The sequence below is a fragment of the Adiantum capillus-veneris genome, chromosome 15 (genome assembly GCF_014529385.1).
Source record: "Adiantum capillus-veneris isolate H3 chromosome 15, ASM1452938v2, whole genome shotgun sequence".
NCBI classification, from domain to species: Eukaryota; Viridiplantae; Streptophyta; class Polypodiopsida; order Polypodiales; family Pteridaceae; genus Adiantum; species Adiantum capillus-veneris.
In genome coordinates this window covers 103,185,125-103,209,419 of record NC_140945.1, presented here as the reverse complement: position 1 = coordinate 103,209,419, position 24,295 = coordinate 103,185,125, and the positions used below count along the sequence as shown (strand labels likewise).

The 24,295-nt window shown below is 39.6% G+C and overlaps 2 protein-coding genes across 2 annotated transcripts; both read right to left on the bottom strand.

Moving 5' to 3' along the window:
• Positions 1–503: 503 nt before the first annotated feature.
• LOC147441198 (uncharacterized) lies at positions 504–1,265 on the bottom strand. Its single transcript, XM_086483801.1, has one exon. The coding sequence runs from the start codon at positions 1,263–1,265 to the stop codon at positions 504–506; it is 762 nt and encodes a 253-aa protein (XP_086339927.1).
• A 13,425-nt stretch (positions 1,266–14,690) lies between these two features.
• Positions 14,691–16,008, bottom strand: LOC147441197 (uncharacterized). Its single transcript, XM_086483402.1, has 2 exons — positions 14,954–16,008; positions 14,691–14,865 (listed from the first exon to the last, which is right to left on the bottom strand). Exons 1-2 carry the CDS (start codon positions 16,006–16,008, stop codon positions 14,691–14,693), a joined length of 1,230 nt encoding a protein of 409 aa, XP_086339528.1.
• Between the last annotated feature and the right edge of the window lie 8,287 nt (positions 16,009–24,295).

The following is a 24,295-nucleotide window of genomic DNA, read 5'->3' as shown; positions in this document are numbered from 1 at the left end:
ACTCTCACTGTTGTCCTACTCATCTCAGCTTGCCGATTTGCCTCCACTCAGCACTGTCAAGCTTTGCGCCCGCCTTCACTCCAAGGCTCAAGCCTATGAAGAGCATATTCTCCTCAGCAGCCATCACTGCCCATCAGCATCTCTCTCGTCCCTGTGTGTGTGCGTGTGCGCGCGCCGGGTTGTGGCATGCCATGTTCTTGACAGCGCCATCAATGATGGGCTTAGCGGCACTCGATGGTGTGTGCATGTGTGAGAGAGACTGGCCCAGATCACTGTCCACGGGCGGCAATGTAACCACGAGAGAGAGAGAGAGAGAGAGAGAGAGAGAGAGAGAGAGAGAGAGAGAGAGAGAGAGAGAGAGAGAGATTATATTATCGTCCACGGAGGTCATATATGACCTATGGGACCAAAAAACATTACAATGGATAGGGTTGTCATATACATCTCACTTAAGGAGTGAGGGTCCAACGGGGGATAAACAAGAAAAGAGAACAAGAAAAAACCTAAGAGGGAGCAAGTGGGAGGGAGGCTGGTTTAGGAGTTCGAAACTCCTGGATGATGGCTTTACCTCCTCGGTACACTGCCCATTTTCCTGCTGCACGTGCTTCGCGTACCTTTTGAAGTTCTACTTTTTTTTGTTTGAGTTGAGCGGGTGTAAGATCTTCCGCAAACCAAAATTTAGTGTCTTGGAGAAGCCTTGATTGTTGAAGGAGTCTGATTCGATCCGATTTAGTCTTGAGAGTGAGGATGGCATGGTTGGTTCGATACACGTGTGTAACTACGGTGATTTCCTCTTCATCCCATTGTATCATGGGGAGTGCCGCTTGAATTAGAGGAAGTGCCTTACCAAATTCGATGTCCCCCTCCCCTTTCCAGCCGCTTGGAAGCCCGCCGATGCGGACATTGAGGGCGATGTCATCTTGCCTTTGTCGTTCGCGTAGCGTAGAAGCCACACGGGCTTCAACTTTGTTAGAGATGACCTCTTGCACGTGATTCTTGACAGCCTTTGTGAGGGTGGTTTCTACATCTACCTTCGTTTTCTTGAGCTTGGCTTCCATCTGCTCGATCTCTTCTTTCTTGTCTTTCTCCATTGTGGTGAGCCGAAGCTCAATGGCAATAATTCTTTGTTTCAGCTCGTCGTTCTCCTTGCGGAGCCTTTCAACTTCATTTTGGAGGTGGATAGTGTTGTCTAGCTTTGGGGGCGTTGCCACAACCCCGGCGAAGGTAAGTTTGTTGCGGGACGAAGCCCTAGTAGCCATGCTCATGTGATTGTGGCTTCTTGTGGTGTGACTCTGGTTGATGTTAGAGCTTGAGGCTTTTGAGGCCAGCAGAGCCAGTCAATGTTGAAAAATTGAATCGATGGCAGGCAAAGCTTCCCTCGCAAAAGACTACCCCTGTGATGCCAGTCGACGCGGCAATGGTGCAGACAGTCGACGCGGCAACGGCAATGGTGCAGAGAGAGAGAGAGAGAGAGAGAGAGAGAGAGAGAGAGAGAGAGAGAGAGAGAGAGAGAGAGAGAGAGAGAGAGAGACGTTTGGACTCTGGCAGGTTGGCAGCTATGCAGAGCGCGCACATGCACACACATCTCTCCGATTGGCAGCTGCTGAATCCTTGTAGAGCACGTGTGTGTGTGTGTGTGTGTGTGTGTGGCTTGAAGACGCTGCAGGCTCGCCCGCATCAGAGAGGCACCTCAGCCCTGCAACAACACACCCAGAATGAGGATAGCTATGAAGAACACGCCGTAATGGCCCACCTGCTGTGAAGCGCCCGCATGAGAGAGAGAGAGAGAGAGAGAGAGAGAGAGAGAGAGAGAGAGAGAGAGAGAGAGAGAGAGAGAGAGAGAGAGAATGGATGGCTCTGGTGATTAAAAAGAAGTGCACCCATCTCTGCTTGCTGCAATATCTCGCTTTGCCAAGCCCCCCACTCACCTACAGCCCGAGAGTCGAGACTCGCTCTCAATTTAATGTATCGGCAGCCCCTCTCTCTCTCTCTCTCTCTCTCTCTCTCTCTCTCTCAACACACAGGCGACAGTGCACACTTGCCTGAAGTGGTCGGAGTAAGCACCTTTCGCCACGTGGCCGGAATCCCTTCCCCCATTATCTATAGTATAGATACATATATACACACATACATATATTTATTTATTTTTACACACACACACATACACACACACACACACACATATATGTGTTTTATATATATATATATATATATCACACACATATATATATATATATGTGTGTGTGTGTGTGTGAGATAAAGGGAAGAAAAAATGATGAAATATGTAAGAACTTAGTTCAAAAATCTTGCAAATTCAAAAATTCAACTATCATTTCGGGTTTGCTTCTTTGCAAGGAAGAAACTCATCCCTTAATAAAAGAGATATTATTGAACAATGCTTTACCTTACATAATTCTACTTAAACTCAACCTAATGATTTTATCATTTTCTTATTGTTTTAGAAATCCATAGTGACCCTTTCACTTGTTTATTTGTTAGTACAAATACTTGATGGGGACAATCCCCCCCCCCCCCCTCAGCACTAAAGGGCACGGGCCATTTAATGAAGCCCAGGCGGTGGGATCCACGGCAGCGAAGTTCGGACGCGAAGATCGAGACGCGCGCAACCGTAGGATGCCGGGATAAACTAGAACATGGAAAAGTAAACTTGGACAAGCAACGGAACTTGTCCAAGTTTATTTATCATTATATAGTTTGCCCATATGTCAACTTCCCTGTCGCAGGCGTAGCGGTTAGTGCATTGGGCTCTCATGGGGGTGGCGAGGGTTCAAGTCTCCGTGCCTGCAACGGACGCCCATTTTTTTCCGCCCTCAATCTTCCTCGAGATCCCCCCTTTCAACCTCGACTGCCGATCCCATCTCTTTCTATCTGTGCCCTTTAGTGCCGTGCCCCCCCCCCCCCCCCCCCCCCCCCCCCCCCCCAAATACACCATCAATACACACACATCTTTGTGTGCATCAATTACCTTGATAAAAGACCCCTTGCACCATGACTGTTTGGGGGGATTTTGCTTGTTTAAAGGTGTTTGTCCATGGGAAAAGTGCCATGCATCTCTCATGTCTCGTATACTTTTTAGGCCTTGTAGTAATAATTTGAAATGATGATTTATTTTCATACTTCACTCTCACTTAGTTAACTTGGACAGGCATCCCGCTCGTGGTTTGTAATCTTGAAGGCAACTAGACCACTTATAAATTGTAAGGTGAGCCCCTCTAGAGCTCACTTAGTCCTTTGTGTTTGTAAAGTCTTTCATTAGGAAAAATATGAACCCTCTAGGGATCCTTTGAGATTAATGTTAATTACAAGCCAACCAATAGGAAGAGGGTGGTGGACACACTCTATGCCTTCAAAATAATAGGAAGAAAAAGTCTTTCATTAGGAAAAATATGAACCCTCTAGGGATCCTTTGAGATTAATGTTAATTACAAGCCAACCAATAGGAAGAGGGTGGTGGACACACTCTATGCCTTCAAAATAATAGATAATAGGGAGAAAAAGTAGTTTTTTACTTGTTAATGACCTCTTACCTAGTGAGAAGGTGGGGGATTGGGTTTTGGGGGGGGGGGGGGGGGGGGGGGGATCCACTTGGAATGTCCAAGTTTCTCTCTTTTTTGACCTGGTTTTGAAAAATTCAAATCTTATCTTCTGTACCCCCCTCCCCCGTGCCTATTTTTTGGTCAGAAAGCATTTTCTTGACCTCCAAAAGTCAACCTGTGCGCAAAAAACCTTAAAATTCAAAAAATTTAATTTTTTTTGAAACATCAATTTCCACTCTCCAAAGATCCTCCAAAACTATCCCATACCTGAAAAGTGATTTTCTCTTTTTAGAACCCATTTTTCAAGCTCTCCTTGCTTGCAACCATCACACCCATCCTCTACTCCAACACTATCTCTCTACTATCACCTCCATTGCGCAGAAGCAAGTAAGCTAGTTACTCAGATCGGCCACTGTTATTTCTTGATTTACTTATTGCATGGTTATGTGTTTTTACCGCGAGGGTTTGTCACTCTGAAAGGATGATGATTTGTTTTACAAAATTAGTAGGAAGTTATGGTTGTTTCTTCCTGCAACTTTGTAATCCCAGACATGGGGCTGTTCTGCGTCGTGTGATTACTGATGGTTCACAAAAATACTGTTTATGCTAATAACTGTTTTTTTTTTTTAACTCCACTCTATGGATCGGTGGTCGGATCACGTGGTTGGCTAGGGTTGTTTTTTCTGCTCTGGAAACCAATACAAAATGGGATATATATTGCTTTTCTTGCATACTAATCTCTGTTGCATGATGGCAGGCGGTTTTGTGCCTTGTTACTTGACTATTACTCTATGTTGGGGTAAAAACTCTTGATATAAAAAGGGGGTGTGATGCTTTACCCTCCCCACACGAGTAATGAGTATATATTTTTGGCTGGGATGCTTACTGTCTCACTGATTCGGAACATGGCTTTATATTAATGGGCCGTAATTTACGCTATGTCTACTGGCTTACTAGCGGTTTCTTGACCTGTTTTTATTTGGGTTTTTAAAAAAAAAGTATTGAATAATGCTTGGAAGGATTGTTTTAAGAGATGGTTTACCACTTACTTCACTATGGTTTTGGTTGTCGCCGTGATTACTTCGACGATGGTTCCCTAAATTTCTGGTTGTTATACTACCTTCTCGACGGCTACATAGGTGCTATGATCTTGTAAATTTTGGTGTAAATTGGGCCATAACCTGTCACTTATGGGCGTTTGATGGTAACGCCACTTCGCTTGGATATTAGTTAAATGGCTGAAACCGTCATGAGGAATTTTCTACAAATGATCTCCTGTTTATATTCTCTTATAAGATTGCATATTGTAGCATTTAATTTTTAAATTCTTTTAGGACTTTCTGCTATCTGGGTTGTCCGAAAGGATCGTTAAGGTAGGTTAACTTATAAAAAATGGTAAATTTTGGTAAACATAATGGGCCAATAAATCTTTGCCCAACCATATGACAACCATTGGACTAGCTTACGACTGGTTTATGACTACTTAAAGAGATTATTAAAAAAAAAAAAACCCCCACTACACTAACTAAGTGCTTTTACTAAAAAAAATGAACTGTGACGTAATATGGGGGGAATTCTGACACTTGGATTAAAAGGGGTAATGGCCTTCTAATCAAAATGATGTAAAATTCATCTATAAATGGAAAATTTTGGGTTCCTATTTATTAAAAACATTTAATATGGACTAAGCTTGTACAAAGTTGAATAAAAGTTTTTAAGGTTGACATGGATAACAACTGGTATAGTCCATTGATACCTGTAATACACATCCAAGGCTAGCACATCTGTTGTCTTGTTTGGATGGATGCAGGTAAGGACTCTATCTTGCCTTGGAAGGTTTTATTTGGCTTTGGTTAGCTGTCCTACACTGGATTACACATTCACCTACTACTTGGGAAGTTCTTTTGTCACTTTGTATATAGGAAGGAGGCTTCATTCGTACAAGCATTGTATAAAATTAATTCTAAAGCTGATTTACTTTTGTACTTATCTTTTCATTTCTTTTAAAGCCAGCTGTCTTTTGAATGTAAAAAGTTCAATTATGTCATATTATTTATGGTAAAACAGCTACACACACATCCTATACATACGGTTTTTTCTTTTTGGAAAAACCGGGATGCTGGCTTTGGATACTTTGCTTGAAATTTATCCCTAGGTTTGACCCACAGTCGATAATCCCTTCATTGGTTGACTGGTGTTAGGTGGTCCTTCCTAGGCTATTTTTTTGGTTTTCTGCTCACGGCTATTATAGTCTTGGACTTTGCCGGTTTTACGTTTACAAGCCCAACTTACTATAACTAATCTTGTTCTCATTGTTATATTTACTTTTAGGACGACAAACCTTTTAGGATGATAGCTCGCATGAGTGTAAACACAGCCCTGAGAATCATACAAAGATTCTCAAACAGATTAAGCTGTACCTTAATAACCACAAACCAAAAAATGCTTAGGCAATTAGAACCAGACCCTTCCTTGCTAGAAAGTCCAACGATTGTATTACCTACTACTCTAAGTAAATATTTCCTCACTTACCCTTTTTGGTATACTGCAGACTCTTGCTCTTTCACAAGGATTGGAATTGACCTCTGAGCCCCTCTCTATAGCCACTTCTCTTGTTCTCAGATGTATTAGCAGCTTGGATGCCTCTCAACTAATTTATGACTTAGCTCTTGCTTCAGACAAGAAAATGTCTATCTTACACGTGCTGTCTTTTAATGATTGGGTTAAAGTTTTGGCTACCTTAGACAAGGACTCCCAGGAAGGAGTAAATTTAATTACTCAGTACATTGCACAACTTCCCATTCTCTCTCTACAATACCAGCAGGAGCTTGCCCTTTTCTCCTCTTCTGGAGCAGATCTGTCTAAATTTTTAAGGAAGCTGTGCGGCCTCAATCCATCCTTTGTTTGTACACCAACTACCCCGACTATCCCTCAAACCGGTGGTATTTTCTGTAGGGATAGTGCTACTCTTTAAGCAATCAAAGAATTCCAAAATAATCTTTGTTCTCTCAATGACTCCAACCTCTTGGAAATGGTGCCAAAAATCTCTAAACTTTTTCCTTTTTTACCGGTTAGATGATTGAAATCGAGTCCCTTGGTGTAGACCATCAGCTTTGGGTCCTTCCCAACAAAGCCTTTTTAGCACCCATTTTGAGTGAAACCTGGGTATACCTTGCCAATCTCCCTGCCTCAATTGTCGAAGACTGTAGACTCAAGATCTTAAAAAGTGGAAATTTCTTGACAAAGGAGAGCTCATCAAAGCACCTTTCAATTTCAATATGATTGATCATTCTAAATACCCTTCCAATACTGGCCTATACATCCGTACTAAAGGGAACATGGAGTTTGCTAAAAGTAACCCATATTTCTACACTGAATCCATCTGGAATGTATTTCGGCCCTACGTTAAATGTGCTTGCAAGTTTCTTGACCCTACCCCCAACTCTTTTACATATTTTTTAATTCCTAGCTCTTCCTCCAGCCGAGCAAAGGCTCGTAGCTACGCTAGAGGAAGAGGCAGAAAATCTCCCATCAGGAATTTTCTTGAATTGTAAACCTTGATGATTTGTAGGTAACTACAAGCCCTTGTGGATGAAGGTCTCTCAACAAAGTTGCTCCTAACCATGATTGTATCTACATACACTGTCCCTTCCACAATGTACTTCTCAATTGGGTACAACCTAAAGCTCTTTTTTGTGAGTGCTTTGACTTACTTTTTGGCAATCACAAACTACTCGATAATGTTCTCATTGGTTGGATTTCCCAACAACCTGTCAAAAACTTGGTTTATAATAATGATTTTCTTTGACATGAATCTATTCCCGTTTGTACTTGCTATCAATTTACCACATTCTGCAAGAACTTTGATTCTTATGGTATGCACGTTTGTACTTGTGATCTTAGCATTATTGAGGATAAAAAAATACGAAGAATCTTAGCCAATGGGCTCAATCACATACCTATCTCTCCCAAAAACCCTTATCTCGGTCTATCAGCCGTGCTAAGCTGCTTAATTGACCTCGTCAGTTCTCTCTGACTGGAGAAGACAGTCCTACTGGACCTAACAAGATTGGTGGAAGAATGCTTCTTTCAAAAAATATCACAAATTTCTAGAAAATGGTTATCCACCACTGATAACTCCTGGTTAACACCACAGCTTACTTTTGATTTTCAAATTATCTCTAAAAAATGGTTCGTAGTCGGGCCTGATAAATCTCTAATTGTCCCACTCTTATCTGCAAAAACCTTGCATGGATGGCCGCCTGTGATCGTGTCTCTGGGAAAGAGTTCATTAGAATTAACTCCTCATTACAAATTGTTACCAATTCTATCTATAGACACTCAGGGAATCTAGGCTATTGCGTACATAACACTAAATTACCTGTTCTATTTCCCACCTATAAGTTGCATACGCATAAGTTCAGATGGACATCTGATGCTTCCAACGATATCTTTACTGATATCACTAAGGATATCACACTTTGCCTTGAACTAGTTCTAGCTGAGTTAGAACTTATTTGTGCCACAAAACAAAAAGTTTGCCATGACTTCTTACAAATTTAGTACAATCCCTTTTGGTTAACAAAAAACTCCACTGAGGTCTCTCTTAACCTCCCAAAACAAATCTTCCACATTTTTCTGCAGATATCACATAATGCTACGAAAACATCCCCCTTGACGGGGTTCTTGGCCTTAAGAATGTTCTAGCCAATGTGATAAAAATGGCCTTCTCCTATACAAAAAAGGGGTCTTTTTTACATTTCACTCTCCAAGAAACCCAGATGGATTAAAACATCTCACTCTATACACCCCTTACACTTCAAAGAAAAGAAGCTTTGTCTATTTCTAGGGGTTTATGTTTTAACCAATGCCGAGGCATCCCCATGGGGTTCTCATGTTCTCCACTTATGTGTAACATCTATCTTCTTCCTTCTCGAATATAAATGGTTTCTCAAAGCCATGAAAACTTGCAAAGATAATCTTTCACAGTTTGGAAACACCTACAAGTATATGGATGACTTATTAAGCATCAATAATAAAGCCTTCCTTAGTGAAATTTGTCTGATCTATCCTCACTGCCTAAGGATTGAATCTACTTCTTTACATGGGCTCATAACACCCAATGGGGCTTTTTGCACGTCGGTAAAATTCCTTAACCTTTCTATCTCTCTTCATATTCCTTCTGGCAGAGGATATGACCTAAGGTTTGTATGGAAAAGGGATCTCCTGAAACTACCACCTGTGGAATTCGTTAAAAGGAATAGTAATAGGCCTCACAAGACGACTATTAGCTCTTGTATTAGCCAGCTGTATTTAATCGTCTACTCCTCTTTCGACTGTCTCCTTGCCTGGGAAGACATTAAACTATCAATAAGGAAATACTGTCATAATGGTTTAACCAAAAACGAGATTCTAACCTCAATTTACAATCCCTTACTTGGCATGACTGGACTGTTTTAACCGAGAAAATCTCATTTCTCTAATAAGAAAGTAGGCCCATTCACAATGGGTCTACTATTAACTCATTGTGTTGGTCCCTGTGCGCGCACGCCCACCACGCACACGCACACGCACACGCACACGCACACGCACACGCACACGCACACGCACACGCACACGCACACGCACACGCACACGCGCGCGCACACACACACACACACACACACACACACACACACACACACACACACACACACACACACACAGTGTTACTTAATTAGTTCCTAACTTATTTGCTTCTTTTTTAGAAAAAAAACTTCAAAATGTTTGAGCCTCCACTATGGGACGACCCTTCATAAATACTAGAGGCCTGATAAGGCGTTGGTATTTTCTGGCTAAATGGTTTACATACACTCCTACTGTACCACCTCACTTGAGGGTGTTCCCGAGCTTACTTGCTTCCTAGGACTTTAGTAAAAACCACCACCTATGGGCACTACCATGGGTTATAGCCCTTCTCAATACTTGAGTGTCTTTACCTCGCGTGAAACCCGTGAATACTCCTAGTTGTCTCCTCATTGCACCGCGCAGGCAGCTTCATCTTCTCTATTGGAGATCTCCCAAACGCTTGAATAACTGCGCAATTTGCAGTTATGGTGACCTCCTCCCTTCTCTATTTAAAGGTGAGGGTGCATCTCTGCCCCTCACTTAGCTTTGGTTGTACTCTGTTTGTTTGCTTAATGCTAGTGATTGCGTATCTGAATCAAAGCATGGAGCTCTCAACTCAAGTTACTCAGGTCGGCCACTGTCATTTCTTGATTTACTTATTGCATGGTTATGCGCTTTTACCGCGAGGGTTTGTCACTTTGAAAGGATGATGATTTTTTTTACAAAATTAGTAGGAAGTTATGGTTGTTTCTTTCTGCAACATTGTAATCCCAGACATGGGGCTGTTCTGCGTCGTGTGATTACTGATGGTTCACAAAAATACTGTTTTTATGCTAATAACTGTTTAAAAAAAAAAACTCCACCCTATGGGTTAGTGATTGGATCATGTGGTTGGCTAGGGTTGTTTTTTTTGCCCTGGAAACCAATACAAAATGGGATATATTGCTTTTCTTGCATACTAATCTCTGTTGCAGGATGGCAGGCGGTTTTGTGCCTTGTTACTTGACTATTACTCTGTGTTGGGGTAAAAACTCTTGATATAAAAAGGGGGTGTGTTGCTTTACCCTCCCCACACTAGTAATGAGTATATATTTTTTGGCCGGGGTGCTTATTGTCACTGATTCGGAACATGGATTTATATTAATGGCCGAAATTTAGGCTCTATCTACTTGCTTACTAGCGGTTTCTTGACTCGTTTTTACTTGGGCTAAAAACTACTGACTTATGCTTGGGAAGGATTGTTTTAAGAGATGGTTTACCACTTACTTCACTATGGTTTTGGTTGTCGCTGTGATTACTTCGACGATGGTTCGCTAAATTTCTGGTTGTTATACTACCTTCTCGACGGCTACATAGGTGCTATGATCTTGTAAATTTTGGTGTAAATTGGGCCATAACCTGTCACTTATGGGCGTTTGATGGTAACGCCACTTCCCTTGGATATTAGTTAAATGGCTGAAACCGTCATGAGGAATTTTCTACAAATGATCTCCTGTTTATATTCTCTTATGAGATTGCATATTGTAGCATTTAATTTTTAAATTCTGTTAGGACTTCCTGCTATCTGGGTTGTCCGAAAGGATGGTTAAGGTAGGTTAACTTATAAAAAATGGTAAATTTTGGTAAACATAATGGGCCAATAAATCTTTGCCCAACCATATGACAACCATTGGACTAGCTTACGACTGGTTTATGACTACTTAAAGAGATTATTAAAAAAAAAACCCCACTACACTAACTAAGTGCTTTTACTAAAAAAAATGAATTGTGACGTAATATGGGGGGAATTCTAATATGGGGGGAATTCTGACACTTGGATTAGAAGGGGTAATGGCCTTCTAATCAAAATGATGTAAAATTTGTCTATAAATGGAAAATTTTGGGTTCCTATTTATTTAAAACATTTACTATGGACTAAGCTTGTACAAAGTTGAATAAAAGTTTTTAAGATCGACATGGATAACAACTGGTATAGTCCATTGATACCTTTAATACAAATCCAAGGCTAACATATCTGTTGTCTTGTTTGGATGGATGCAAGCAAGGACTCTATCTTGTCTTGGAAGGTTTTATTTGGCTTTGGTTAGCTGTCCTACACTAGATTACACATTCACCTACTACTTGGGAAGTTCTTCTGTCACTTTGTATACTGGAATGAGGCTTCACTCGTACAAGTATTGTACAAAATTAATTTAAGGCTGAGTTACTTTTGCACTTATTTTTTCATTTCTTCTAGAGCCAGCTGTCTTTTGAATGTAAAAAGTTTAATTATGTCATATTATTTATGGTAAAACAGCTACACACACACATACCCATTTCCGTAAGTATAAAACGCACACACACACATACCCCCCCCCCCCCCCCCCCCCCCCCCCCCCCCCCCCCCCCCCCTCCCCCACACACACACACACACACACACACACACACACACACACACACACACACACACACACACACACACACACACACACACACACACAAACACACACCCCGAGTACCTTGTCTTCTTCTTCTTCATATCAAAACCCTAAACTGAACACATAACGATTATATATTTCAAGTATAAAACTCCTGGTTTTATGCATTCTTCTGGTTTTGTTAACCGGCTGATATAACCGGTATAGCAGAACAGAAGTATCAATACTAGTGCTACTAGCACTAGTACTGGCACTAGAAGTATTTTGACTAGTACCAGTACTAGTATGCCAGTATAGAAGTATAGCAGTTTCAGTACCAATACTAGCACTGAAAGTCGAAAGACTAGTACTTGTACCAGTATCAGTATACCAAACTTGTATATATACCAATATACTGGCTCTCTGCATGACCCTTATAGAATTGCCTATTTCCTATCTCCGAGGGTAAAACTTCTGGTTTTAACATTGTTCAAATATTTGTGAAGAAATAACAATATGTTAGGGAACCGGTAAACCATTAAACATGTAGACGAAAAATGTAATAAAGTAGTATCAGTCCCAGTACTACCAGTACTAGTACTAACATTGACAATTTTAGAAGTATCACAATTTTAGTACCAATACTAACAATACTTGTACTAATAGTACTAGTACTAGCACTGACTGATACCAGTACTAGACCTGTATCAGTACCAGTATACTGGCTCTTTGCAAGACTTGTGGAATTACCTATCTCCTATATAAGATTACTAGTTTATGCACCTTTTTGGTATTCTCGACATAAACAATGATTGGAAACCAGTTTGCCAGTAAACCAGTATAGCATTATAACAATATAGATGTGTAGCAGTATCAATACCAATACTGCCAATACCAGTACTAGCACTGAAAGTCTGAGACTAGTACCAGTACTAGTATACCAATTGACCAGGATTGCACGATAGCAGTACCAGTACCAGTACTGGCAGTGAAAATCTGAGACTGGTACCAGTACCAATACCAATGTATCAGACTGTAAAAAGTTTGTTTAAAATGATGTAATTGGCTACCAAAGTCTCTTGAAATTTTGCTTTTAATTATAAGGTTACTTACACAAAAAGGTGTACCTATGTGAAATAAATAACAGAGTGTACCAATTACTAGGATAGCAAGATAACAGTACCAGTACAAGTATTGGTACTAAAAATCTGAGACTGGTACCAGTACCAGCACCTATATCAATACTAAGTATGCCAATTGGTATACCAATTTAGAAGTATTGCAATTTCAGTACCAGTACTAACAGCTAATAGTACTAGTACTAGCACTGACTGATACCAGTACCAATACCAATATACCAGACCTGTATCTGTACCAGTATACTGGCTCTTTGCAAGACTTATGGAATTATCTATCTCCTATTAAGACTACTAGTTTATACACCTTTTTGGTATTCTCGACATAAATAATGTTTGGAAACCAGTTTGCCAATAAACCAGTATAACATTATAACAATATAACATTGGAAACCAGTTTGCCAATAAACCTGTATAACATTATAACAATATAGACGTGTAGCAGTATCAATACCAGTACTAGCACTGAGAGTCTGAGACTAGTACCGGTACTAGTCTCAGATCGGGATTGCAGGATAGCAGTTTCAGTACACCAGGGTGGTACCAAACGTACTGTACGTGGTGTATATGTACGTACTGTACGTTTTTCCGTACAGGAAAATTTTTTATGTACGTAAAAATACGTACTCTTGTAAAAAAACCGCAAAATACTACATTTTCTAGGACTTTTTCAATATAAATCAAGAGAGAAGCCAACAACTTATAGAGACATTCAAAGACACGTTTTACAAGACAACCACATACTGTGTAACTACTGCAAGAGACTTAAAAGTTAAGACGACATTGATAACTGAACAAGAACATCAAGGCTCAAGAGTCAAATGAGATCTGAAATAAGAATGAACACACCAATGCTGAAAACATCAAATGACAAGTACCATAGGTGATAGCCTACAAGGCCCACGCCATAACAAAGGGCTCATCAACCATCATAAATGAAACCATCCTACTCAAAAAGTTTGTCTATATAGTAGTAGAAAGCACTAAATAGCTAGCTCAAAGCTAGCTCATCCATGTGATGGCCCCATCCTCAAAAATCATCATCAGATACAAATGAAGACTCTGTTGAAGAGACCAAGTCCCCATCCGTCAGGACATTTCCCTCTTCGTCGTACTCTGGATCTGCCATCACAGACACCTGTGCCACATGTATATCATCCTCTACTGCCTCTGTCGAAGCCTCAATGAGATGAAACAACCATTTTGCTCATTTCCGAGAAGAACGAACAGGTAGCTTCCCTTTACGAATGCTCTCTCTTCGAGCACTATCTGGGTCTGGATCCTGCTCACGTAGAGGAATAGCCAAAGCTTGTGCGCATGACCTCATCACACGCCGATCAACACTCCCCAACTCCCTGTGAAGTAGTTGAATAATCTCCTCCTGCTCATTTCTGATATGCGCCTCCACCTCCTCTATAGCACAAGGATCTGCCACCATCTTCACCTTGGTTGGGTCCGCCTGGTGAAAAATGAAAATAGAGACAATATTATTTAGTATGTACTAAGTACTCAATGGCCGAGTGTATCATGATTCATGACTCAATCATTCATGTGAAAATTAATAGTAGACCTGCTTGGGTGTTCCCAAAGCATGGTAGGCTCGCACAAGCCTCATATTTGCTCAACAATAGACTAACTTCTCCAGTTGAGAAGTGCTGAGACGATTGCGGATCTTCATATGTATCAAGGAATAAGCGCTCCAGTTGCGCTTGCATGCACCAGCCGAGACATCCTACAACAATGAGCATTGAGATTTAATATATGGCAATAGTAAGTACTAAGTACATTGTACAAAAACTATAAGTCTCAAGATTCTCAATTACCTGTGAAAGTACTCGTAAAGCCAGATGTGTAAGCGTTGGAAGACCTTGTCTCCCATAATTCTGCCACCATGTAAGAGGAAACTTGGTAGCCTCTGGCCTCAACACCACAACTCTAGCAAAGGATGGTCCTATATTGTTCATGAAGATGATCATCTCTGCATCAATCTCCAGCTAATCATCAATATCATACATCATATTGATGTAATCATCCTTGAGATTTGAGAGAATCCTCTCATGGAAAAGCTCTAGCGTCTTGTAGAAAGGATGAAGCAATGCAGCCATCCCGTGAATGGGACGACTCATGAAAGTCCATCTCCTTTCTACAATGGCCATGTTGTCATCTCGGCTGAAATTTTCAGCAATAAAACAAAGTTGAATTGGCAAATTCAAATGACAACAAGTGTACTAGAAGATTTCAAAAGACAAGTACTTACCAGCTCTGTGTCAGAGACACGCACTCTGTAATGTGTCTCTTCATCTCCATGAAGAGATGATAGACTAGGCCCAATGTAGAGCCCTCCATGTCTGTGACTCGAAGAAGCACATACACTGGCTGCAATGCCACTGTCAAACTCTGAACCTGTGTCCAAAAGGACTCATCGAGCACCCATCGCTGAATGTATTTAGTGGGCTCTGTCTGCGAGTGATGCATCAATCTCCACTTTGGGTCCACGACTGTCTGGAGAAGTGGATCCCTCAATTTGAAGAGTCTCTGTAGCACTAAATACATATAAGAAAATCTGGTCTTTGAGGGTCGCACCATATCAAGTGTACTGTGGATCCTGGAGATAGCTAAAGCTTGATGTTTCTTGCGGAAAAAGGTGGTCATCTTAGTGGCATCTGTAACAATAGGCAATACCCAAGGCAACTTGCCTATATCCTCCATAAGTAAGTCAAGACAATGCGCAGCACATGGAGTCCAAGAAATCCAAGGGTAAGCTACCTTGACCATTTCACCCATAAGTTTACAATTTGAGGCATTGTCAGTCACAACCTGTATCACATTCTCCTTCCCAACCCCATCAATAGCTTTCTTGATGTGCCCAAAGATAAACTCACCACTGATGCGCTCTCCGGCCTTCCCTACATCCACAGCATGCAAGAAGTATGTGCCAAGACAAGACGACACAAGAATATTAATGATGTGCCGCCTACGAACATCACTCCAGCCATCTGATATGATGGTGCACCCAAACTGCTGCCAATCGGCCTTGATCGGGACCAAAGCCTTATCTATCAAAGCCTTCTGCTCATCAAGCATTGTAGTGCGCATCTTCTTATACTCCACCCCTGACCATGAATCTGTCTGACCAACATCAGCTATAGCACGGACCATCGTCTTCCATTGCTCATTCCTCAAAACATTGAAGGAAATGTTGCACTCAATGAGAGTGCGAGCAATATCCATCTCAGCCACCTTTTGACGCTCCTTCACCCAAGAAAGAGAGTTTGCACACGAAGGCAAGGTGCTTTGCCTACGTGCATCCATATCACCTCGATCTTCCTCCTCCTACACAACTTGAGCCCTCTTTCTACTAGAACCAATAGTGGGATGATCCTCTTGAACCTCGGAAGATGAACCACCAAAATCCCCAATAAGAGCATCATGAAGAGCATCATGTGTGTGCTGGCTACTTGCATTTTTTTTTGGTGTTGGTACTTCCGAAAAATTCTCCGCAATCAGCTTGTCCCTAATATCCTGTGGAACCTTTTTGCACCCTCCACAATTGTTGGTCGTGCCAATGCCTGTCAGGTGCTTGACGACATGAGAAATTGTACTCGTGGGTTGAATATTACAGTACTTGCATTGCCATCATCGAGTGTCAGAACCCGCTTGGCCTGGAGTGTTGATATTGCGGATGACATTGGTATGCTCCTTCCAGTACGGGTTGCATTCCTTAGGCATGATGAATTTGTCGCAAACAATAAGAAAGACACATGACACGAGAGAGAGAGAGAGAGAGAGAGAGAGAGAGAGAGAGAGAGAGAGAGAGAGAGAGAGAGAGAGAGAGAGAGAGAGAGAGAGAGAAAGAGACTTTACTTGCACACTGTTTCTCTGCAAATTTCTCTGCAGTGACTGGTTACTGGTTCTCTGCAATTTGTTACTATTCAATGCTCAAGTGCCTTAAAAGTAAGCCCCAAAAAATAGTCGCCTAGGCCTAGCGAAACCGTCACGTTGGATAAGTGGTTGATTTTTTTAAATAAAAAAATAGCACAGTATCCATACGGTACGGATCTGTACAGATCAACCGTACGGTACGGTAACGTTTTGGATGTACGTGTTGAACCTACCTTGTTCAGTACTACTAGTACCAATATTGGCATTGAAAATCTGAGACTGGTACAAGTACCAGTACCAGTGTATTAGACTATAAAAAGTTTGTTTAAAATGATGTATTTGGCAACCAAAGTCACTTGAAATTGCGCTTTCAATTATAAGGCTACTTAGACAAAAAGGTGTACCTATGTGAAATGGATAACAACTAGTGTACCAATTTACCAGGATAGCAGTACCAATACTACTAGTACCAGTACTGGCACTGAAAATTTGAGACTAGTACCAGTACCAGTACCACTACCAATATATCAGACTGTTAAAAGTTTGTTTATAATGGTGTAATTGACTACCAAAGTTTCTTAAAATTTATATTTCAATTATAAGGTTATTTGCACAAAAAAGTTGTACCTTTGTGACAGGGATAACAACTAGGATTCCCATGCATCACCTACATACAGAGCCAATTCTAACAAAATGTTGTGTTGTTTCTATGGGTGCAAGTGAGGGCTACTCTCTTTGGTTCAACTTTTTTGGTGCTTGACTGTTTGGCAGATTGGCAGCTGCTTTGAAGTTTGTGAAGGAGCTTCTTCCTTTTGGATGGGGTCTTGTACCAACCTGATCTTGATTTGTACCAAATCAAGCTATCTAAGTTTGTTTTGTATAATAAACCTTGTATTTATATGGGTACATGTATATGTTCGCCTGTGGGTAATATAAGTAAATATAAGTACCTTCTCTTCTTCTTTTTCACGGCAAAATAGGCTCCTTCACTTTCACTTCACTTCATTCACTTTCATTTCACTTTACATGTATTATATTTTCATATAAAATATGTACATTAAATTACTAAACACGTATTATATTTATAAAATATATACAATAAACACCTATAACGAGTATATAATTAAACACACTAAACACATAACAATTATATATTTCAAATAACTAAACACTTATAGAATAAGATATATATATTAAACACTTAAAAAATATTTATAAACACTTATAAAAAAAGATATATTACACACTTACAAAAAAAGATATATATTAAACACTTCTATCAACATATACACTTGTGTTTACAAAACACACACACACACACACACACACCAATCAAAGGCACTATTAGACTGCATTAAATGCAGTCCTTGAACCACCATCTAGCAATTAAAAGGCTTGCCAAATTTGATGCCAAATTCCAATGGCAAGCACAAAATTATAGTTTGTACATATTTAAAAACTATAATATTTTAGTTTGCAACTGTCATATATTAAATGACATACTAGCCAATTTAAATGCACTTCTTCATTAATCTTTGACCCATCTGAGTTAATGCACAATATCTTATGCACAAAATCCGTGGTCTTTTTGTTTACCTACCAATTTGTTTAAGCAATGTTTAAATGTAAACTCCATCTTTCACATTCATTAACCTTCACCACCTTGACTTAACCTCTTGCTCTAAGTTGATATTATAGTTACAAACTTTGTCTTGAAGCCCCCGACTTCAACAACCCAACACAGTTTTTTGGCACCTCCACCCTCCTGTAATCTTTTTCTTAAGATAATATGTCCAACATGAAAGCGACAATAACTTGGAAAGTTGGTGACCACATAGTCAACCACGACATTCAGTTGAGGGGAAACTCTTTGTTGCTTTAGTGCTTACTATTTGTAGAGCTTGCTGCCTCCATCTTGCCATTTTCAATCACTATCTGCTCTTATTGAAAGTGATTGTGGCCTAACAAAAGTCTTATTGCAACCACAGTGATGGATCTTTGTCGAGCTTGTTTGAGTTGCTTCATTCAGACACATTTATACAGGTATCTGACAGTGAGAAAGAAAATGATAAAGAAATATCTGAAGAGGTTTTAAGCATTGTGCATCTTGAAAGTAGTGGTGACAAAATAGGACAGCTCAAAACTCAGTCAATCATCATTTGGATTCAACAAAATCCAGGGGCAAAAAAGTTAAAGGATTTATTAGCATTATGTGGAGCTCCTTTGCAAGTTGCTGAACTTCCACAACATTATGATGGAAATTTGTGCTTTGGCAACTCATGATAAACAAAAAAAAATGTCAGGGATGGAACAACGCTTTGATGGTCACTTGTGGACTCACCCATCTGCTACAACCATGGCAATAGCATGCACAATTCATCTAAGCCATTGTTTGGGATGCATGCAATGTAATTATTCAACATGTCCTCATTATATTAATGAACAAGAATTTAATGGTATAGATTTTCATGGATATTTGGACAGACAGGTCAAGAAGGACTACCTTGCAATGGAAGAGAAGACAACAATAACTTGTCATTATTTTCAGAAGGTTGTTACTTGTGTTGCTGCTTGTCCTTGCAAAATCTATCATGTTTTGCCTCGAGACACTACAATGTCGCAATTGGCAATACATGTTGGTAAACATTTTCATAATGTTAAGGTAGGAACCTTAGGGCTGCCATTTCAAGAGTATGAAAACTGGTAGGTGCAGTACTAAAAATTGAAAAGGGTGGTCCAAGAAAAATTCAAATGTTGGTGGCACAACAACTTGTGCTTAGCTCCTTGATTGATGAGGAAGCTAAAGTTACATGCGATGGACAAATCAATGATTTTTTGGAGGAAATGATTGCACTTGTTCAAACCAAAGGGTATGAGAAACTAAGTTTCGTTCCTTGAATTTGTTAATATTTTAACTATTATTGATTTAACTTTTTTGGGATTCATCATGTAGGTTTTCTTCAATCGTTTCAAAGGAGAGGAAGAGTCAAGGTGTTGTTATTGGGGATGGATATGATAATATTTTATTGCTTCAAAAAGAGTGCATGTTTCCTTTTTCCCATGAGAGTAGATTTCCTGGACAGGGTAAAGAGGATGACAATTGCTTCCTATTTAAAATGTCCACTAAGGGACCAGGTTCTGGGATTGATCTAGTAAATTGAATGAAACAAACCGGAATGGAAGACTTAAGAAATGCGTGGGTGCATTTTGATTTTACCCATATAATAGATGGTTGGGCAACAATGTCATGCTCAGTTTATGATCCAAGGTAATCTTTAAGTATTTAAAATATCTCATATTTTTTCATCATTAAATATGAGATGTTATGTGTGAAAATATTTATGTCGATTATCTTGCAACATACAATCACTGCAGATAATTGCTATATGTGAAACTAAAGAGGAGGATGCAAAGACTCAACTTATTTTTTGGGAGAACCTGAATTCAACAATGGAAAAGTATGGGCATGGTGCAACTGATTTTGTAGGTTTTATGTATGATGAAGCTGGTGAAAATTGGAATGCTATTTGAATAGTCTTCAATAACGGGCCAGATAAAATTATGGAGGTGCGTGAACGGTCATGCCTATTTCATTGGGAGTAGAGTCTGCACAAATATGCTAAAAAATGGATACCTCAAAATCTAACAAATCAACACATTGATAAGTGTGAAGAATGGAGAGCTTGTAAGACAATTGAGCTTGCATCTCAAAAGGTGCATTCAATTCAAAAATGGTGGAGACAACATCTAACTACAAAGAATTTCTCACTTATAAATTTTAATGCATGTTTGTTTGAGTTTCATAGGCTGATTTAAGTCCGTGGGAGCGGGCACAAATTCCCAATGTTAATTTATCAAAAAGTGTGCATGCTAGTTGGTTAGTGGGTGAAGGTGGAAGAGAAAAATTTCCTTGTATAATGCCTATGTAACAGATGTTATAAGTTCATATATTCAATGTGAAAAGCATTTGGGATATACTACTGGGTGTTATACAGGAACGGGTCCCACAATGGAGACTTTGCTTTCTCGAGTTGAATCTCAACACACTCCAACTCCGGCCAACGTGGCCCATCTACTACACGAGGTGGTTGCAGGGACTCCAATGTATACACAACCAATTTTGCATGGAGACAAAGAAACAGTATAATGCAAAAAGAGGGTAGCTCCCATCGCCCGAAATATGTCATGGAATCTAGGCAACGAAACTATCGCGGTCAGCCCAAAAAAAATTAGGTTTGATACCCAAGGATCATGCATTTCTAACACTCCATTGCAAATTAGTGACAATGATGATGATATTGGATCTTAAAAGGAAACAACTACACCTTTGTCATCTCAAAGAAACAGTGTGTTAGAGAGTGATGTGCCACACACTCAGTGGGCCCTGAGGAGAATGCCCATTCAAAGTAAAAAAAAGTGTTTTGGAATAGTGGGGAGAAAAAATTGTGACAATCTCTTGCATAATTGCTCTATTGGTCTTGTTGCTCCATGTATATATGGTCCAAAAGAATGTTCAAGGGTAAAACAATTGAGCACTGGTTATGGTTTTGTAATCATGATATTTTGCATACTCAATCAATAAAAAAACAAGTCAAAGATTTACCTCCTGCTCCAAATGTTTGGCCATTAGCAAGAGGGACATATATCTCCACACATGAACTTGCAACACATTATCAGAGTGGATTTAGGATAGAGAATGCAATGGTAAATGCTCAACCTCCGGCTGACGATTTCCAAGAAGGTGGTGGTAGCTCACGAAAGAAAAAGTGGAGGCATGGAATTTCTAAAGAGGACATGAAGAAATTGGAAGCATGTAATAGTATGACAACTTTATTTTTGGATGAAGTGAAAAAGTCTCAAAAGCATGTAGTTTTTTGAGTGCTCACTGAAAACATTTATGAGATGCATATAAAAGGGAGTCCAACATGCACGTGTCCGGATTTTCAAAAGTGAGAGAAGACAAACGAATCCTTTTTGGCATGTAGACATATGTACTATGTGTACACGAAATGCTCGGACTTGAACCTAAGGAGCACATGATTATTCATCAGCCAACCCTCTCACCAATGGATATCGCCTTTACTCTCGGACAACCAAGGAGGATTTCTCCCCCCATTTAATTACTGCTGGTTTGGTATGCATCTTTCACTAGATAATTGCTCTATGATACTAAAGTGTTTTTCTGTATTTATTTTAGTTTATTCCACTTGTGATCATCTATCTTAAAAAAAAATTGTTTATGCAATTCAAGATTTCAAATTTCAAACAAAAGACAGAAGCAACCTGCAAGCTATTTAGGAGAAAATTACTTACCTTTTAGAGTAACCATTACATTTATGGAATTTATGTCTTTTTTGTACTCTAATTTTGGTCCTATCCTGTGGTAGATTAGTGAATGTACTTACATTCGCAAACTTACTTTGATTCAAAAAGCGCAAGCTTGGGGAAATGGTATTGTCTCTATTTGGCATGATTTTTGACTTTATCACATGCATATGTTGTGGACTTATTTGAATCTGATGGCATGCACTGCAAACATATTTGACTCTGATTGCATGAGTTGTGGAATGGGATTTTTTTGTTTGCATTTTCACGTCGTTATGCTGCCAGAGTTTTGATAGATTACCAATGTAGTCAAGGTTTAGGGTTTAATTGGCTAATCGGAAGTTATATAAGCTTTGAATTGGTGTGCATAGTGATATACAACTCTAGAATTTTACTTTGTCTCTCTAAAGATTTTAGAAGAGAAGTCATTCTCTCTCTCTAGGGTTTATAATCTCTTCTTCCAATGGTAACGTGCATAGATACTATCTCTCTATAATTTATACTTTCTTTCTCTGTCAACCACACATATGTGGAGTCTTATGATGATTGAAAATTACATTAAATAGATACTTTATGATATGACACATGTTTGGTTAAAAAAACTCAAAAGTTTGATGAAATTGTCAAAAGAACTTGAAATGAAAAACTCTCAAATGTTAAATCCCCGTCCCTTTAACCCTACACAACATTAGTCTTAATCCCTAAAAATCAGGCTTCCTTACAAGGGCCATGCAAAGTCCATATTTTTCTTAATAGTTGAGTTTCTCTATTTACATTAAGAGCCAGCAAGTGGTACTTGCCATGACAAAGGGTTCAAAGAAGAAGATGGAAGAGGAGGCGACTATGTCCCAAGTAGTCAACCTCACCTATAGCTCTTGCAAATCATATGGGATGGTTTAGTTTAGTTTTGTGTAGCTAAGGACTGGCACATGCAAACCTCTTGTTTGCATTGGTGTTGCATAAACGGGGACATGTGCCTGCTATAGCGCCTATAGCCCAAATTGAATGCTTATTTAAAAATGAAAAGTAACCTCATTTGAGGATTTGCATCTATATTCGGTGACATGTCCCTTTATTCAAGGACTTGTACTTATTCATTGTTGTGAATTGGTTAGATACCTCATGATGGGGAAGTTGCATAATTTCTAATGTCAGTATTGTAGGACCTGCACAAAATGCAGTTGACCTTGTTCTCTAAATTAGTGTCTCTTTGACACGCCCTGTGATTGCACTACTTGGGAGGATAGCTTCTTGTGAGAAATTTGTTTTTCGGGTGTGGTGTTGATCAGCATTGCATAACCATGGTAAACTTTGTTGTGTGTTAACATTGCTTACAGAATTAACCATAATAGCATGTGTATTGGCTTTTTGGAGACATACTCTGATACACTTGGGAATTTAGAGTTTGTATTAAAGCGGTGTGTTGAGGTGCCCCTGTATAGTTGCACATTCATAGGTTTTTGGAAATTCTTTGAAATAATCATACCATGTGTTTTTTGTGGTGCCCCTAGGGCCTATACAGTTACACATTCATAGGTTTTCTAGAAGTATTTGATATACTCATACCATGTGTGAGATGGCTTCCCTTGAATGGTATCTTGCTCTCAAAGTACAACAATTAATGCTTCCAAAGTGCCCATCTTTGGGACTTGCAAGGAATGGACTATCTTGATATTATATTGATTTTTTTTTGACATTGTCGAGAGGTAAGGTTCCCCATGTGAGGGGCCTTGCATAGAAACTATGTGCATAATTTTGTTACCCCTGCCCATGCAATTTTCCTTGCATCCCACATCTTTGTTCTTCACTATTAATACATGGAAATGCCCATATAGGGAAAGTGAGGGACTGATGCCTCTGTTGGTTGCTTTTGCTTCCTTTGGTGTGGTGGCTATCATGTAACTTTTCCATGGTAATTTTGTCTTATACTAGCATTGTTTTGTAGGTCTTGCCATATGGGGCTCCAATAAAGTGGTCTTTCGGTTACTTAATCCATTTTTAGACACTGTGCAAATGGACATGTTGTGGTGCATGTAGAACAAACGTGGACGGCAACATATAGATGGTTTGTTGAAGCAAACTAGGGCTGAAAAATCCATATAAGGCTCACTTAAGTTTTCTGTCCTGTTGCTTAAAAGTTGTGATTATTTTGAGTATTGGGCTATGTGATCCTGGCAAAACAAGGAAATAATGCTTTTTGAATGTTTTTAAAATACATACTAAATGTACCTCACATAGAGATAGCATAGTCAATTTATTTTTGAACAATATAGTTTAGGAATGTGGGTGTGACATCAATAACAAGTAGAAGAGTCTATCAAAGCTTGCAAATTTCATAAAGGACTAATGAGCAACTATCTTTTGTTGTATGGATGCAACTAAGAATCTCTCT

Coding starts and splice junctions, on each gene's coding strand:
- LOC147441198 (XM_086483801.1), bottom strand. CDS start 1,265: ATGAGCATGGCTACTAGGGCTTCGTCCCGCAACAAACTTACCTTCGCC.
- LOC147441197 (XM_086483402.1), bottom strand. CDS start 16,008: ATGGATGCACGTAGGCAAAGCACCTTGCCTTCGTGTGCAAACTCTCTT. Junction 14,866..14,953: donor GTGTCTCTGACACAGAGCTG/GTAAGTACTTGT, acceptor TGAAAATTTCAG/CCGAGATGACAACATGGCCA.